This window comes from Varanus komodoensis, unplaced genomic scaffold (genome assembly GCF_004798865.1).
Source record: "Varanus komodoensis strain SLA01 unplaced genomic scaffold, ASM479886v1 scaffold22, whole genome shotgun sequence".
Classification (NCBI taxonomy): domain Eukaryota; kingdom Metazoa; phylum Chordata; class Lepidosauria; order Squamata; family Varanidae; genus Varanus; species Varanus komodoensis.
In genome coordinates this window covers 13234306-13251865 of record NW_025335606.1, presented here as the reverse complement: position 1 = coordinate 13251865, position 17560 = coordinate 13234306, and the positions used below count along the sequence as shown (strand labels likewise).

At 45.3% G+C, this 17560-nt stretch overlaps 1 protein-coding gene across 1 annotated transcript; it reads right to left on the bottom strand.

Annotated features, from left to right (window-relative positions):
* Nucleotides 1–10391: 10391 nt before the first annotated feature.
* On the bottom strand, nt 10392–14886 carry PMAIP1 (phorbol-12-myristate-13-acetate-induced protein 1). The gene is made up of 2 exons (XM_044431355.1): nt 14728–14886; nt 10392–12497 (listed from the first exon to the last, which is right to left on the bottom strand). Exons 1-2 carry the CDS (start codon nt 14867–14869, stop codon nt 12385–12387), a joined length of 255 nt encoding a protein of 84 aa, XP_044287290.1. The 5' UTR covers nt 14870–14886; the 3' UTR covers nt 10392–12384.
* Nucleotides 14887–17560: the final 2674 nt, after the last annotated feature.

Here is a 17560-nt window from a genome sequence, read left to right as displayed (position 1 = left end):
ATAATATTCCCAAATTAGAAAAGCATTCAAGCATGTCCAAAAAAATGTGGGGGACTGGGAGAAAACGGGAGATTTAACAGCCTCCCTGGAAGCACACACAATAGTAAAACTACTGATAATGGAGTAGCGGTTATGATATTCAAGCATTACCCTGACTGAATAATATTTTGAAAATCTGTATCAACATATTTATTCATGGGCATTCAGGTAACCACATGGGATTCAGGATAACATAGATCAATTGCATTTTTAAAGACTGGACTCATTTCTGACCAAAGGGGGTCTGTGGCTAATCTGAGCTTCAAAGATTTCGTACTATTTTTACCAAAAAAAAAATGTCTCCAGATGGCTCAATAAGGTCGATCCAGCTGGGTAAATCTGCAGTGCAGATGTTGGCCCTTTTGGACTTGATAGTATTCAAAACCAGAAATATGTTGGTTGAGGAGGACCCTCGCAAATGGGGTCTTAAATCTAGTCATAAGGCCAGTCCCTGGCTTCTTTCCCCTCCAACCGCGGACAGGCTTGGATCTGGTTCATTGCTTGGGAATGAACAAAAAAGAAAATAACCAGTGAGTTTAAAAGCAACCATCACCAAATACCAAAGAAGCAGTACTTTATTTTTTCATATCTGTGCCATTTGGTACACACCCAAATGTGTGTGTGTTGGGGTGGGGGGGGGGGAGAATGCGTTCATTGTTCTAATTCCAGCAACCTAAATTTGCAAAGATAAATTCTAACTGAAATTCTGGTTTTGTTTCGAATGTTGCATTTTTTAAAAATAGGTGTAACACGAAAGTTAAGACTCCACCTGAACATCTTAAATCAGAATGTCTTCTACCTTTCAGGGTAGAGGGTAGAAGTGACAAAAAGGAGAGACGTGGGAGCTGTTCACACACGTGAATGCTTACAGTGCAGTTACCTCTCTTACCCCGTGACCTGTGTTCACACATCTGCAAGGCAGCTTTTCTTGCATTTCTGTATGCTTCCATCCCCTCCAAATGGTGGTGCGTATCCCATCGGCCCACACAGGTGAGAACCAGCTCCTTCCTCTCTCCCACTGGCCCACACGCGCCAGTGGGTGTGCTCTCAGCCAGGTGCCCTTTCCTTCTCGGCTGCTCAGTGAAGCTCCCATCTACTCCCGAGAGTAACACAGAATCGATAGGAGCTGCAGCCACACTCACAGCCCATGCGTAATGAAGAAAAATGTCTCCTCTGCTTTCTCCACACCATGCACTATTTTAAACACCTCTATTCTGTCTCCCCTTACCTTTTTTTCTAAGCTGAACAGTCCCAGCTGTTGTATCTGCTCCTTATAGCAACTCTACTCCAGCCTCATGATCGTCTTTGCTGCCCTTGTCTGTACTTTTTCCAAGTCAATAACATAGTTCCCTCTGGAGCTTCCCACAATCCTACTTTCACTTTCCTTTTCCCTGATAAGGAAGGTAAGAAAGCAAAAAGGCAGTTGCTTAACTCTGAACATGGAACAGATCAGCTAAGTCACAAGATGCTGAAGTCACCCTGTCATCATCAGTGCTGGAACTTTTTGTTTATTTATTGATTTATTTATTAAAACATTTCTATGCCGTCCCTTGCCGAAGCCTCGGGGCGGCTCACAACACAAAATAAAATGCAATAAAATACAAAAATAACAATATAAAATAAATAACAATAGAGGACTATCTCAGGTGCTCAGTTTAAGGCCAACGTCTGCCAACCAACTTCACAGGATGACCCCTGATTCCTGTATAATGCAAGAGAGAGAATAATGTCTCCCTGTGCACTTTGTCCATACCATGTGTAAATCTGCACACTTCTATGTTTCCCTTGCCTTTTCCCCTAAAAGGGAGAATTCTCGGTGCTGCAATCTTTCCTCAGTGGAGAATTGCTCTGCCCTTGACCGTTGCGGCAGTGCACAGTGCACGTTTCTGGGCAAGGTGTTAGAGCGAGTGGTGGCGGGACAACTCCAAGCACTCTTGGATGAAACTGATTATCTGGACCCATTTCAGTCCGGCTTCAGACCCGGGTACGGTACTGAATCTGCCTTGGTCGCCCTGTACGATGACCTGTGCAGGGAGAAGGACAGGGGGAGTGCGTCCCTGTTGGTTCTCCTGGACCTCTCAGCGGCTTTCGATACCATCGACCATGGTATCCTTCTGGATAGGCTGGCGGGATTGGGGGTCGGAGGCACCGCTTTGCGGTGGTTCCGCTCCTATCTCAACGACCGATTCCAGAAGGTGGTGTTGGGGGACTATGGCTCTGCGCCATGGCAGCTTTGCCATGGGGTACCGCAGGGTTCCATTTTGTCCCCTTTACTGTTCAATATCTACATGAAACCGCTGGGAGAGGTCATCAGGAGGTGTGGGCTGCGGACCCATCAGTATGCTGATGATACCCAGCTCTACCTCTCGTTTTCCACCAATCCAGGTGAGGCAGTGGCTGTACTGAACCGGTGCCTGGCCGAGGTAATGGGCTGGATGAGGGCCAATAAACTGAAGCTCAATCCAGACAAGACGGAGGTCCTGTTGGTTGGCGGTTCGGGCTTCGGAGAAGGTGACCTGAACCTTGTCCTGAATGGGGTTGCACTCCCTCCTAGGGACAAGGTCCGCAGCTTGGGAGTGCTCCTCGACCCGGAGCTTTCACTTGAAGCTCAGGTGACAACAGCGGCGAGGAGCGCTTTCCTCCAGCTTCGGCTGATTCATCAGCTGCGCCCCTACCTGGAGTACGACTGCCTTGCAACAGTGACTCATGCGCTGGTGACTTCCCGTCTTGACTTCTGTAACGCGCTCTACGTGGGGCTACCCTTGAAGATGGTCCGGATACTTCAATTGGTTCAGAATAGAGCTGCCAGGCTGCTGACGGGGACTGGACGTTATGTTCACATGACGCCAGTTCTCCGTCAGCTTCACTGGCTCCCCATTGAAGTCCGGGCCCAATTCAAGGTGTTGGTAATGACCTATAAAGCCCTAAACGGCTTGGGTCCTGGTTACCTGAAGGAGCGCTTACATCCATATTTGCCCAGTCGCCCCCTGAGATCGGCGGGAGAGGCCCTTCTCCGGGAGCCCTCCGTGAGAGAAATTAGGAGGGTGGCTACTTGGAGAAGGGCTTTCTCAGCGGTGGCGCCTAAGTTATGGAATGCGCTCCCCAGAGAGGTCCGCCTGGCGCCGTCGTTATTTGTTTTTCGGCGCCAGGCTAAGACCTTTTTATTTAAGCAACATTTTAAATGCTAAATACAATTGAATTTTATCTGGCCAGGGCGGCTTATTTTATAATGTGAGTTTTAATTAAGATTATTTTATATGGATTTTAACTTGTTTTATCTATGTTGTAAGCCGCCCCGAGGCTTCGGCGAATGGGGCGGCATAAAAATGTTTTAATAAATAAATAAATAAATAAATAAAAACACCGTGGATTCATAGAAGGGGGGTAGGACCCTGGCAGTTTTACTCTCCAAAATCCTTTTCTATGTATGCCTAACAGGGACTTTGCCTTTTTCCACAGTAGCCACACACCCAGCTGACATTTTCTTCCAACTCTCCTCTACTCTCTTAAGATCTGATCCTTAGTCAGTCACTGCCAGCTCAGAACCCATTGGCTGATACACAACACTGGGATGTTTTTGCCTCAGCGTCTATCCCTTTATCCCTTTACACTTGCTTGCACTGAACCATAGTCGCCCTTTCCATGCACCCCCCCCCCCCGGTCTGGAGAGACCCTTTTGGGACTCCTGACAATCTTTTTGTTTCAGCCAGCCTAAGAATTTGGGGTCATCAGCACGCTTGGCCATCTGCTCCTTCTCAAATCTAGAACTTTTCTGAGTAAGTTGAACAGTGGTGGTCCCAATTCAGATTCCCATGGGACCTCCATGTTTACATTGCAACAGTACTGGGATGTAGGTCACCACCAGCTGCAGCTGGAACTCCAGGAGCCAGGGTGCAAGCTTCCCTGACTAAGTGAGCTTTGGAGCCAGGAATTTTCACCCATATTGCTTCTGTGAAAGAGTCTGCACACTTCAGATAATCAAATTTGCTGGACTCGTTGCCGTCCTTAATATAGTCGTCCGGTATGCCCTCCCTGTTTTTCCAGTGCAGTTTATATCCCATATCACACTGGCTTCTGTAATGCCAATCATATTGAGCTGCTCCTTTCGCCAGCTCTCCCATCTACGGCTCCGAGCATTCACACAGAAACACCTCAGCACGGTGCCCCCTAGCCATGTGCAACTGTTGTTCCTGTACTTTATCTTCTCCCTGCTCCTGTTGGCTTTCCCCCAGGATTCAGTTTAAAAGCTGCTCTGCCACCTTTTTAAGGCTTTGTGGCAGCAGGTGGATTCCACTCCCATTCAAGTGCGTCCCCATGAAGTGCATTAAATCCAGGGTCTAATATTTGCTGGCTATATCACTGAAAATAGCTGCAGTCCTTCCTTACCTGAAAGTGTGTGAAAGCACAGTGAAGCTCTCAAAAGCTACAGTCCCATGTAAGCTTCCCTGCGAGAAGGGCCCATGAAATAAAATGGAATTTGTGCCTGATACACATGCATAGGATTGTGTTGCGATTCTCATTGGTGTCAATGGGAGAGTTCATTAAACATGGGCAAAGACAACTCACAGGCACAATCCAGTGTACAGGAGGGTCATATGGTGGTGGCGATTTCTGCTGTTGCTGAACCTTATTTATTAATTTATTTGATTATATCCCACTTTTTTCTTTTAAAGAACTCAGTGTGTCTTACATCATTCTCCTCCTCCTGCCTGAGTCCCAGACCTGCACTCTTAATCACTACACCACGCTGGCATAGATGTCAGAAGGACATAGGCTTGTGCCCTAAGATTTTTAAATTATAGAACTGTAAAACTGTTTAATGTTGAGACATCCATAGCGAAAGCTCTGAAGCCATGTTTCAGAAAACAGAAACCTCCGAAGGTGTTTGCCTTTATTAAGGAGCAAAATGCCACTTCCTGGTCAACATCCACAACAGTTGTGGCTCACCTTGCAGACTAAGCAACAGGGGCCTGAGTCGTACCAGTCACAAACTGCCTCTAATGTTCAAAGGTTTCCAAATGGTTGAAGGTGTCGAGCCAGGGAGAAAATGGGGTATCATTTCCTGGTTAGGTGCTTGTCTCAGGGAGGAGCCAGACAGGAATTCTTTCTGAATGACAAATTGTTTTCCTCCTGGTTGCTGGATCTACAACCATGCAGAAGTTGGAGGCCTTGAATTTAAGCCACTTAACAGCCCAATCCAATTGGCTTTGCTAATAAGGACTCCTTGTTGTTATTCCTCTAGATTAGATTCCTCTAGACTAGGAATCTCTGAAGCATTACCTGGACACCTTTGGCTGCAGGGTGGTATAAAAATTAGTTAATTAATTAATAAGTATGTACTTGCTTTCTAGATTTTAGATTTAGGTTTTCTAGCTAGTTGCTGTTTTCTAGATGCAAAACATGTTAACTGTCCAAGCACTTCTCTTTCTGGAGATGCTTCATTTCATAAGAGGAAGAATCGTCTAGTTTATGTACTGGTTCCCCTCAACAAACATGAACAAAGACTTGGTTTCAGTGTGTGTTCATTGCTAGCTGTTACTGCATAAACATTCTTTCTGTCTTACAATTTGACATTCAAAGGTTATGGGATCAATACAAATAATTAAGAGAGAAAATAAAGCACCATCTATACATTTAAAAATAATGTTTGTGGATAGATACCCTCTCCCAAAAAAATAAATACAAATTTTAATATCCCTATAAACCAGGGGGGAGCAAAATTTTGGGGACTATAGCTGCATGAATGAGTGAGGTTGGTAATGAGTATTTATGTATTTGTTTGTTTAAAGTTTTTATATACCATTTAACTACTAGCATCTCGGGATGGTCTTACAGTAAAAGCAACATAAAATGAAGCATAGCATCCAAATAATTCAAAAAGTACAATAAAATAAAACCCACATTAAAACCTAATCAAACATTAAAATAATGGTAAAATAAAAAGATTTTAGCCTGGCGCCAAATGGAACAAAGTGTCGGCACCAGGCAAACCTCTCTGGAAAGCACATTCCATAACCTGGGTGCCATATCAGTATCAGTGTGGGGGTCAGGATACATCCGCTATTCAATATTAATGAAGCACTGTACATATGTAAATAAATGTTTTATTCAATCTTTTGCCATACACTGTGAGGAAGAAAAAAGAGCGAAGCAGAACACGGCAGTCTCTCTCCCAACCGCTGGAAAGCTTGTCCCCTCACCTTCTGAGATGGCAGCAACTTCCCACACCCTTTCAGATATTTGCAGGATGGTGGCACAAGGTTAGCCCAAGATAAGGAACAGGGCAGTCTCCACCCACTCAGGCATCCTGGGCCCAGTCCTTCGAGGACACACTCCAGGATTTTGATATCCCAGATCAGTGAGTCTCTTTTATTGTAGTAAAACATTAATGCTGACACTCTTCAGAAATTGTTAAGCTCCATATGTAACTCAAAAACAGTCCGAAGCTAATAATAGCCCTGTTGAAAATCCAATTGACTTGGTTTCCCCATTGCAGCCTCTAGAGATTAGAACAAAGGGAAACAGTCTGACCAATTCCTGTCAAAAGCCATCCCAGGCAAACAAAGGCAAGGATTCTAGAAGACTGTGAAACCTTTGTTGGAACATCAGTATTCAATGGATCAAGGCCAATCAAATCCAAGAGGCAAGACTAGTTCAAAATTCAGTCAAGAGTTAGCCAAACATGCAGTAATTTTAATAATCACAGCTTCCACTTTGATATTCCCACAGTGCATAAATCCAGGCATAGAGAAGTTCAAGAGCAAGTATTATTCTAAGCAATCTGGCAACTCAGGACTATCAACCAACAAGAATTCAAGTTCTATGAGAAGTTTAGCAGTACTTTCCATAGAAGGTTCTAAAAATGCAATTCAACAATTCAAGAGATAGGAGTCTCAATGGGATGGCGGCTATGTAAAGAGCATCTCCAGGGGCCAATGAGACCAATCTGAGAGGATTTGGGGGAGTAAGGATAAGAAAGTTCCCAGGCCAGGGATCCAGCCTGGGCCTTTACTTAAAGTAAAGGTGTGGCTGTAATGGCCTCACTCCTGACAAGGGACTTTAGCCTGTGAATGAGGACCCTGCGTCTCCATTCTGCCTCCCTGAGCTGATTCTTCAACTCATGTGGCACCTCTGAACCACCCCACCTCTCATGAGCTTCTTGCAGAGAAGCTGCCATTTTCCTTCCTGCCAGGCCAAATTTAGCAGCTGGAATAGAGCAACTCAATACCCACCAGACTTCCTCTGAAAATGCTGACACAGATAAGCTTACATTGTCTGGAGCTGGGCCACAAACAATGAGTTCCATTGGACTGCCAACGGAGTTTTGCTTCCAAAAATGGACAGGATCCTTCACCTGCGGTAGACTAGTTTTGGAGGTGCTGCATCCGAAGGCAGTAGTCTAACTTTGGAGGTGCAGAGCAAACTGCATGATCTACACAGCTCTGTCCTGAAGCACCTCACCTTTGCTTTCTGCCTCCTGAAGCAGCCGGCTGAGTGTCTAATAGCAGGGTGGGCTTATAGCTGCAAGAAAAAAACTGAAGCCTTGACTTCTAGGTTTAACTGAGCCAGAGTCTGCTATTACATCCAAACTGGGAACTCTGGTTAACTTAAACCAGCATTAGAAACTGGTTTTTAATGAGATTTGATTCTAAGTAGATTAAATCTTGGGTTGTTGGGGCAACCCATTGTTTCAATTAACCATGGTTTATTGTTACACCTGAGAAAGAGAAACTGCCTAAGGTCAGTCACTGTCTATGCATGTGGTGTTAAAGCATGATTCAGCATGGCAAATAATAAGCAATTACAGGAACAAAGAGCTTGATTACACTGATGCTAACATGACTGCCTGTGACACCAGTGTTAACGGCTCTGTACAAATGTCTTAAGAGAGGCTGTGCTGGTGAAAAACGCGCAAACCGACACCCTGAGTTCTTAGAGGATACAAGGTGAAGCACAGGAATTAAAAGGATCAAATCAACACATGCTGGCATAACTAGTTCCTGGTATAGTTCTTGAACTATAGTCAAGTGATGGCATAAAAGTAGGGTAAACGTATGTTGGCAGAAGGACAGGCATGGGCTCCACTTCAGGGCTCCCCAGAATGCAATCCAAGTGGAGCAGCCAAGCTGAGGATTCGGCAACTTACAGGTTGGTTCATGGCCTCTGCTCTTTATTACCTGCATTTGAGTGGAGCTAGTTTATTTATAGCACATGGAAATGGACAGGACTTCAGGAGGCGGGACCAGCCGCTCTGCGTTGACTTAGTCATTCTTGTTTGGACACGCCTTAATGGGGAAAACTGTAGGTGAAAAACAACATGCTTCCCGCAGCCCGAGTCATGATGTCAGTCAAATCAACACGGCAGCATGGGGGGGGGGGGGCAGGTGTGCTGCGCAGGCCAGTGAAACCAGCTCGAGCACAACAACTTTGCCAGATACAAGGAAGCAGGTATTTACCGAGCACGAGGCCTGTTAAGTAGTAACAGCAAGGTCAAGGGTTGTGTCCTTTAAATTACAGATTAAAGATTAAGGCCATCCCTGCCTTGAACTTTTGGCTTTTAGTAAACCCAGAACAACAGCTACAATTGGCTGATAGTTTTTTGCTTGGGTCTGTCGCTAGTGGTAAGAGTTGGAAAAGGAACTCCCTTTGAGAGTCCGTTGGCGGTGCACAATCAAAAGAACGTTTACAGTTGATTCAGACATACAGGAAATACATGCAGCATGTAGGTAGCCTCTGAAGGGGCCACCAAGATGGAGTCGGTACAAGATGCTTTTATAGCTTATCAGTTACAGATGCCATTTGGAGGAGAGGTGGGGGAATCACGTTCACAGTATGCTAGAGACACACTAGGGCAAAACAAGAGTCATTAAGACAATTCAAAGAGAAGATCCTTCAGGACAGGTAAACAATTAGCATATCCAAGAGTGCACCTCCAAACCATTTCTAAGGCATGCATGGGCAGCAAGACTTATAACAGGGATTCCTGACCAGATCAGTCATCTTAAGTTCTTAGAGTGTCAGGCTTTTAACAGTCGTATTATGGCAAAGCTTTCGCTCATTTTGTCCTGAAAGCCAAGGAAGAGAGCAATGTTTTCCTTTGTCACCAAAGCTGTATACCAAGGGTAGGACTCAGACATAGAGGTGGACCAGGGTCATCCGGTGACACACTGGAGGCATTTGCCAGCACCTCTCATTCATGCTGCAGAATATTCAAGGCCAGCCCTTGATGTGCGTGTGTGCAGTTTGCTCTTGTATCTAAATGAGTCAGTGGCTCGGTTTGTGTTGTTTCTCTCTCTCTCTGCACAGAGAGTGTTTCAATGTCTGTTTATGTTTTCACTGACTGTCTTTTGTATATTATGTATTATGTGTACTTGAACTGTTTTTGAGTTCTCTTCCATGGATGTGATGACTATCTCTGAGTTCATAGTAATCCACACTCAGGGGTTGAGCATCCATTGAGTATAAGTCAACGAACAGTGGTCTGTTGTTGAAATGTGGCTATCATGTTGTCTGAACCCAGCTGAAATTTACAAACCCATGGTATGTTAAACTACAAGGTATGGATTCTTTAATGGGTCAGTCATGTTTAACAAACCATGGTTTCTTAGTGTGGTAGGGTTCAGATATAACCTATGTTTCAACAATAACCCATGGTTCAACTTGTTCCCTATACTTTCCCTTGAGCAATCCAGTCCTTCTTACATTTTAGGAGATACACATAAGTTTCATATTGTTCTCTGCCGTTTGTTTCTGTTATATTTGAGTAGGGCTGCTTTGTGGTGAATGCACAAAGGAACAGATACGGAATTTTGAATTCTTTCAAATTCTGCTGCTATATTCCAAATGCTGCTTTTCTGCATAGCTCTGAGAACAGTTATCATCATCACCATCAAGCCCTGTATACTCAGTTTCCTTCTTTGTAATGGCTTCCAGTTGCAATAATGATGTATGGCTCTGTGAATCCCTACACTCCATTTTGCACTCATGATCTTAAAATCACTTGAGTATCTGTGCAATATGAATATTTGCCTGATTAGAAGGATGTGGGTCCAAAGGAGTCCTTTTGTGTGGATTCTCCTTTTTTCATTAATGATTGCAACATTCATGTCCCTCAGTATTCCCTTCTGCATTATGGGCTGTTGGGAATCCACAAGATGGTTTACCAGCCACAGCAGTTCTGGGGCCACCTGTTTGATTTCTCTACCTTATAATGTTACAAAATATTATCAACTTGCCAGTTTACACAAAGAGATCTCCTTGAAATGATATCTTACTGTAGCACATTTCCTGTGAAAGCAACAACATGCCTATAGTAGGGCATTCAAATTCCACAGAAATTATATTCCAGAGCATTATTTTGCAAACACCTCAAGTTTATTAATTTAGAAAGATATTATCACAAAAACACTTGCAAGACCAAAAACAAAATCCATTTGCAAAGAAGCACACATAGACACTGGTCCTAAGAAACGGTGAACAAGTTCTGCTGTAAACGGTATCATGACAAAAACATATATCCTTGGTGAAGCAACACTATACTGCGCAATTCAATGCACAAAGAAAAACAACCTTCATTAACAAGAAATATAAATAAATATAATATGTGTCAAATGGCACCTCATAATTCTACAGGTATTTGTTTCCCTGAATGCTTAATGCAATCAATCTGGCAATGTGTACTAAAAGGAAGTCATGTTGGTAAATCAGATTTCTATAAAAGTCTTTGGTTAACTAAAAAACTTCACGAACCCAAATGCCAATGTCTTACTGATTTTGACAATTGTCATTTATGTAGCACATTCCAAAGGGGGCATCAAGGCAAATAAACTAGCTTTGAATAGTGTTTTAATATAACTATTCATGAATAATTACTGAAAAATGTTTTCAGTTTGCATTATCACTGATTTATTACTGAATTTTGCAATGTGGTTGGCAGAAGAATGCCTTATTTCCAGACAATTCCTAATGTGTCTATTGTTCAGGTTAATGTATGTTCTGTCATTTAGTATATATATGAAAAAGTTGCTGGCTACTGAGATTAGTTTACCATTAACTCAAATTCTTGAATCCAGCAATTCTGATACTAATGATTCCCCAAACGTTTGGGCTTTGAAACCTTTCAAGTCCATTTAAATGCATACAGTGGATCCTGACAACTTCCACGAAATACCATACACAAAAGTGATCCATACACACACCTGATCTTGAATCAGGCAAAGCTCCCTATTTTAAATTTTCCTTATCCAAAAGATGTATGTAACATTTCATCTGGCTGACATATTTTGAACAATGGGATTGTTTTTCTTAGTGTTAAAAAACAAAATAAAACAAAACCCTAATTCTTTTCCTCTGAGAGGTTGTGTTTTGAAGTAACTTTGAATTTCCTTTTTGTTTCCAAAGCTTATTCTGTTCAAGAATTTCTAACACTGTTAGCAAACCTGTCCTTTTTTATATACACAGAGATCACATACTGACAAAAAACTTGCACAATTCATTTTGTAGGACTAAGAATACTGTAAATTTTCTAAAAAGACATCCTTTTCCTTCACTCTCCAGTTTTTTGTCAGGCATGGTTTGGATCATTCAGAGTATTTCATTCTGGCTGGTAACCAATTTAACTAAAGCTTATCTATGAATGTTCAAAAAATAAAGCATAAAAATAAAAATTCATATAATATCCTACCCATAGGGCACGTATCACTATGTGGTACTGTGGTGTACCAGCTTCGGTGTCAAAATTTATCAGAATACACTTTAATTCATTAGAAAATAACCCATAAACAAGTAACAAGGAATATTCATTTCAACAAAACGTACACAAGTAAACCATCCCTTTCCCCAGGTTAGCAGATGGGGATTCCAAACTCTAGAAAATAAGAATTATAAATAAGAATGTGGCACCAAGTGACTGATTTGCAATGTGCATGGACATCTAGAGTTTAATTTTAAAAAATGTTGCTCTTTGCTATGCTTGAAATTCCATAAACTTCCATCACAGCATAGCAGCTGCCCAGGGATTCCAGAACTGCAGAAATAAGCATGCGGATCACCACTCCCAGATTCCTTCTTTTTCCAGTGTCCTTCACAGTTCAGCATTGTTGGTAAACAGTAAATTCCAGTTCTCTCCCAATCTCTTTGTTTATATTTGCTAGCACACTTTCCAAATCATATTACAAGAGCCTTCCCTGGCAGCAGGAAACAGGCTGAAGAAAAGCACAGGAAACATGCCATCAGCTCCTTCATCTCGAAAAAGTTCCTTCATGACTTCTCTTTTATAAAGATCACATCTTCTAGATCATTCTTTGTTCTTTTTCTCGGTTTCCTTTCCTTTTATTCCAAACATTCTCATGTTCCTGGACAGAACAGCTTTGAAATCAGGTTAAGAATCCTCTGCTGGAGGTTCTTTTTGTCGCCTATTTTGCGCAGCTGCACTGCACATTCTCTAGCCGCCTCTGATCCTGCAAAAACACAAACACACGGTATTAGCCATCTGCACTGATTAACGGCTACAGAATTCCATTCTGGTGCGTCTGCTACAATGACCCTAACCCAGAGAGTTCTCACACACATGTGGGAGTCCCTGCTCACTTCAACAGATGACAACATCATTTGTGCAATGGAACATGAATGTTCACCTGCCTGCCGGAGCACTGAAATTACAAGGAGAAGCTATTACAAGGAAGGTTGCGTATGACTCGGCCTCACTACGCATGTCAAACGAGAATATACCCATTTTGACAAAGCTTGCAGGGCAGAAGGCAGACCTGACACCAATTGTCAAAATGGCACCCCACCCATTCCCCCTGTTTTGGACTAGAAATTTCATTTTTTTTAAACTTAAAACAACAACAACGACATGATGGAGGCAGGCAGGCAGGCCGTAGCACCTTCACCACTGCCCCCCAAGCTTGGTAAATGTCCCAAATGCCCAGAGGTTCAGAGAAAGCAACACTTTACATAAAGTTAACATCAGCCTTGTATGTGGGAAATGTGTGTTTCTGGGATGGTGCCTCAGTGGCAGAGAGCCTGCTTTGCTTGTAGAAGGTCCCGAGTTCAATTCCTGGCATCTTTAAAAGGATGATGCAATTGGTGGAGTCCAAGGCCACTGCTTCAGCCAATGGAATGCTGTGGCCAAACTCAGTCGCCTAACGCCACCAACATGCTGAACTCGTGCAAGGCCATTTCCACTGTTCCCAACGGCAGGCACCCGCGGCAGTGCTGGGTATAGAAAGGAATGACTGGTTTGCATGTGCGTATTTACATACGTTCCAAAGTCTACCTGTTTATGTGTGCATGTGCGTCTCCAAAGGACCATGTCTCATAAGGAAATCCCCATTTGTAATAAAGGATGTACGGGGTAGTTACAGGGGAGAAGAACGCATCTGATGCCAGAAAGAATTCAGGGGAGCTCCAGATTTAAGAGGAGGCAGCAGGAAGGGTGATGCACCTATGGCTAAAAGCTGGTAATCGCAGCGGGATCATGAGAGATGCAGAAGAGATGCTTAGGGCCCCAGGACCTGCATCTCAGCAGGTGCTCACAGACCTAAGGGTGGCCTCCTAGAGATCAGGGTCTCCAAAAGAAAGATTTGGGGCCCCAGTCCTAGTGGGCTGCCCCATAGCAATACCTGTTATAGGCAGTCAGTTCTTACTGAGCTGGGCAGTTTCACTTCAGTAAAATAAGCAATTCTTTATGTATTCATAAAATTTATATTCCACCTGTATTTGTGGAAGAAACCCAAGGTGGCTTACACTTCACTCCATTTTATCCTCACAACAGGCCTGTGAGGCAGATGAAGGTGAGAATCAGGGACTAGCCCAAAGTCATCCAGTGAGCCTTGTGGCTGACTGGGGACCAGAGCCCAGATCTCCCAAGGTCCAGTCCAATCCTCTAACCACTACACCACACTGGCTCTCTGGCTTTCTCTCCTATTAAAATAAATGGCAAAGCCCGAGAAGGAGAGTGTTTGTTGGCCGTGACCCGTCAGCCTTCCCCAAGCAGTTTAGGACTTCATCTCCAACCATCCCAGCCAGCACAGCCAATGGCTAGTAATGCTGGGAATTGTAGTCCAAAATATATATGTGGCAGATGGCTGAGGTAAGGTAACAAAGGCCAAGGAAGATGACATCCAGAAGAGCCGCCTCCTCTCTCTCTTCCTGTCTTTAACACACTGACGTTTCTACTTGGACAACCAAGAAGAGCTCAACACGGCATGCACAAGAGGAGTCCGTGTGACCTCGGTCTAAGGAGGGTGGTATCTATAGTAGATCGGCCGTTATCTGGAAAGGGGGCGAGAAAGAAAAGGGGGCAGAGGAGAAAGAAGAGATTGCGTTCGATTAGCTGGTTGAATTAGAAGGAAGGCGCTGCCTGCGACTGGCAAGGCCCTGGGCGAGAAGGCCGTCCAAAGTCAGCGCAAGTGGCTGCAGGGAGCGGGGTGGCGGAGAGGCCCCCGGAGGTCCAGCCTGGCTTGGGATTGGTCTAGATGGGCTCGGCGGTCCCTTCTCGCTCCGCGAACCTCCGTCGAGAGACTCCACAGAGGCGCTTCCTCGCCTCCCTCCCTGCTCGGCTTTCACTTTCCCTGGGCGATCAGCCTTACGGGCCGGGGCCGAAGGGCGCTCGCAAAGGGGCCCCTTGGGGTTGCGTGCGGGTGCGCGGCCGAAGACGCGGGGGGGCGCTCGCACGAGCCATACCGGAGGGCGCGGGGTCCTCCGGCGCGGCTCTTCGCGACGTTCTGCTGGCGACCCTCTGCGATCCGCGAGCGCCGGCTCCGCGGCCGGTCTTCCCTTTTCGGACTCTTGGCGGGTCCATGTCCGGGCGCGGCGGGGGAGACATCGGGCCAGACGTCGCACGGCTCAACCTGCCCGTCGCGTTGTGGCGCGGAACGGCCCCGGCGCGCTGCACCTAGACAAGTGCCGGGGGGTTTCCCAGTGACGTATCCCCGCCGGCCAATCAGGAGCCGGGATGCCCGGGCAAGCGGGGGCAAGTCTTCTGGGCAAGCAGGGGGAGGGGCCGAGCAACGCGCACGGCTGGGCTTGTAGGGACCCGTCCCCGGGCCCGCAGCCCCTCGGGGGCGCGCACGCTGGCCGGATCGGGAGCGCGCAGCTGCCGGTCGGCGCCCCGCGCTTCCGTTTCGCTTTACCCCTAAGGCTCGGCGGAAGCCCATTGCGAAATCGACACCGGCCGCTTAGCGAAGGCGAGAAAGTTCGTTTCGTTTCATGGCTGTCGGGGCAGGACCGGCAGTGCAAACCCGCAGCAGGGCGATGGGGCGGGGCGCTGCCCCCTTTCCTCGCCTCTCGGGATTTCTGCCTGTGCGTTCGTTTTCTTGCAAAGAAAGGATGCCCCGTATGGAGAGGCGCCGCACTGTGGTGGAGACGCGAATCTCTGGAGGCCTCTGTCCCAGCACCCCTCCGTCCATGGGCACTTCCCGAAATAACGGGCCAGGGGCCCTGAAGAGCTCTGGGGAATCTGATCTATCCGGCCTTTTGCCCTTTTGCCCACAGAGGCCTCGTCTCCCCACACCCCAGTCTTTCTGCCTGAGTTTTCTTAAATGCTCTCCTCTGAACTGTGCATACAACCCCTTTTACAAATCGGGGTTACAAGACCGGGCCCTTTAAAGACACGGGCAGGTAGATCTGAGAGTAGCGCTGCATTGGTATATGCAAAAAAGTGCTTTTTTTGGCCCCTTGGTCCTGAGCCCCAAAGCGTTTCTTGGCTCACCCCTTTCCCGGTATGAATTCAACAGCACAGCATTAACTTAATGGATTCAGTTGGGAGTCTTTTGCCACCCACCTCCTCAGTCAGGGTGAATGGAGCATCAGCATGAGCGGGACTATTTTGGACCTGAGGGCAGCAGGCTGACTTGGGTGGGCAGACCTGGCCAGATCATGGGCACAGCACCAAACTATGGTATCTGAAACCTCAGTTTTCCTGCTCTGCTTCTTAGCATCCACTGTCAGCCTGAGATGCTGTCTTACTCTGCTGGGTGGTAGGACTGCCCCTCAGTTTCCCTCTACAATCGGTCATATTGATGGGTCTTGAGAAAAGGTTTTGTTTGTTTGATTTATCATTCTTTGCTTGAAGATATAGCATGTAAAATGCCTTTGAGCACCACTTATGCTGTTTATGTGTCTTTGGAGTCAATAGAAAATGGACACATTGAAAACATAAGAGAACCATTTATAAATATAACGTGCCACCATAATCTGCATGCAGGCCTGGCCAGATCATGGGCATAGCACCAAATTCTGTTTCAAGGAAAGGGAGCGTGTGTTTGTCTGTAAGGAATAAATCCAGCTCCCCCGGTCTGACCTTCCAGCCAGTTAAATGATTGGTGCTTATCCCAGCTTTCCCAGCAGGGCCAGGCCCAAACAGGTGAGCACTGCTGCACTGAGGTCAGGAACTGAATGTTGATACAGATCCTGCATTGCTCATTTGCTCTTGGGATATGAATGTGGTGGTCTGATTCGGCATACATGTGCACTCTAACTGGAGCATGTTACAGTATATTTTAGGTTCAGAAATGTGCAGGGGAGCTTTTAGCAAGCAACAACTGAAAACTTCTTCTGATTGCCAGCACTGAGGGAGGCTCAGTCGAGGACAACAAAAAGGAGGGTCTTCTTTGTGGTGGCACCCAAATTATGGCATGATCTCCCCACTGAGGCTTACCTGGCAGCAACTTGACTATCCTTTTGGCACCAGGCTAAGGCTGTCCTCTATGCCAAAGCATTTATCAGTTTAAAATAGCACTTTGTAGTGCCTTGGTTCTGTCCATTTTGGTTTTCAAAAGGCTCAAGTGTAGGAACCTGCTTTAGCTGTTTAAGTTGCTAAAATTTGCCTTTAAACTTTTAATAAAAATGTATGGTATTTTACTGTTATTTATATTTTATATTATACTTTATTAATTGTTGTGCATTGCCCAGAGAGCTTTGGCTATTGGGTAGTATAGAAATAATAATAGTAACACTAATAATCATAATTTGTGTGAAAACATCCTTAACAACTGCCAAGGGGCACCAGAGGCCAGCCTGGTGACAGGTAAAATAGTAAGAATGACAGAATGTTTCCTCATGCATGCAAAGTGCCCTTTTCTACTTCTGATCAGACCTCACTGTATATTCATGCTCACACGCACACTCCTTGTGCAGCTAAGAGTACGACTATGGCGACAAGATGTAGGGTCGTGTGACGAAGCGCTGACACCTTGCACAGGAGAAATCAGGCACCATCTGCTGAGCTTTGTGCCCAGGCATCTCGCTGCTCACACCCAAAGGCGCTGGACCAAAGGTGAGGCTAAGATGAAGTACACAGGGCACACCGTTTCAATCAACAAGAAAGAAAGACAGATAAGCGAACATGGCTGTTCTTTATTTGGAATGTTGATCTTTATTGCATTTAATGCTGTAGTCATATTCTAGTATTCAACACAAGTCCATGAAAGAAAGAAAGGCTAAGGACAGAAAACTGGACACAAGATTTCAACCTGTGAGATCTTCCAGGTAGTCAGGTTTTGTTTGTTTGTTTGTT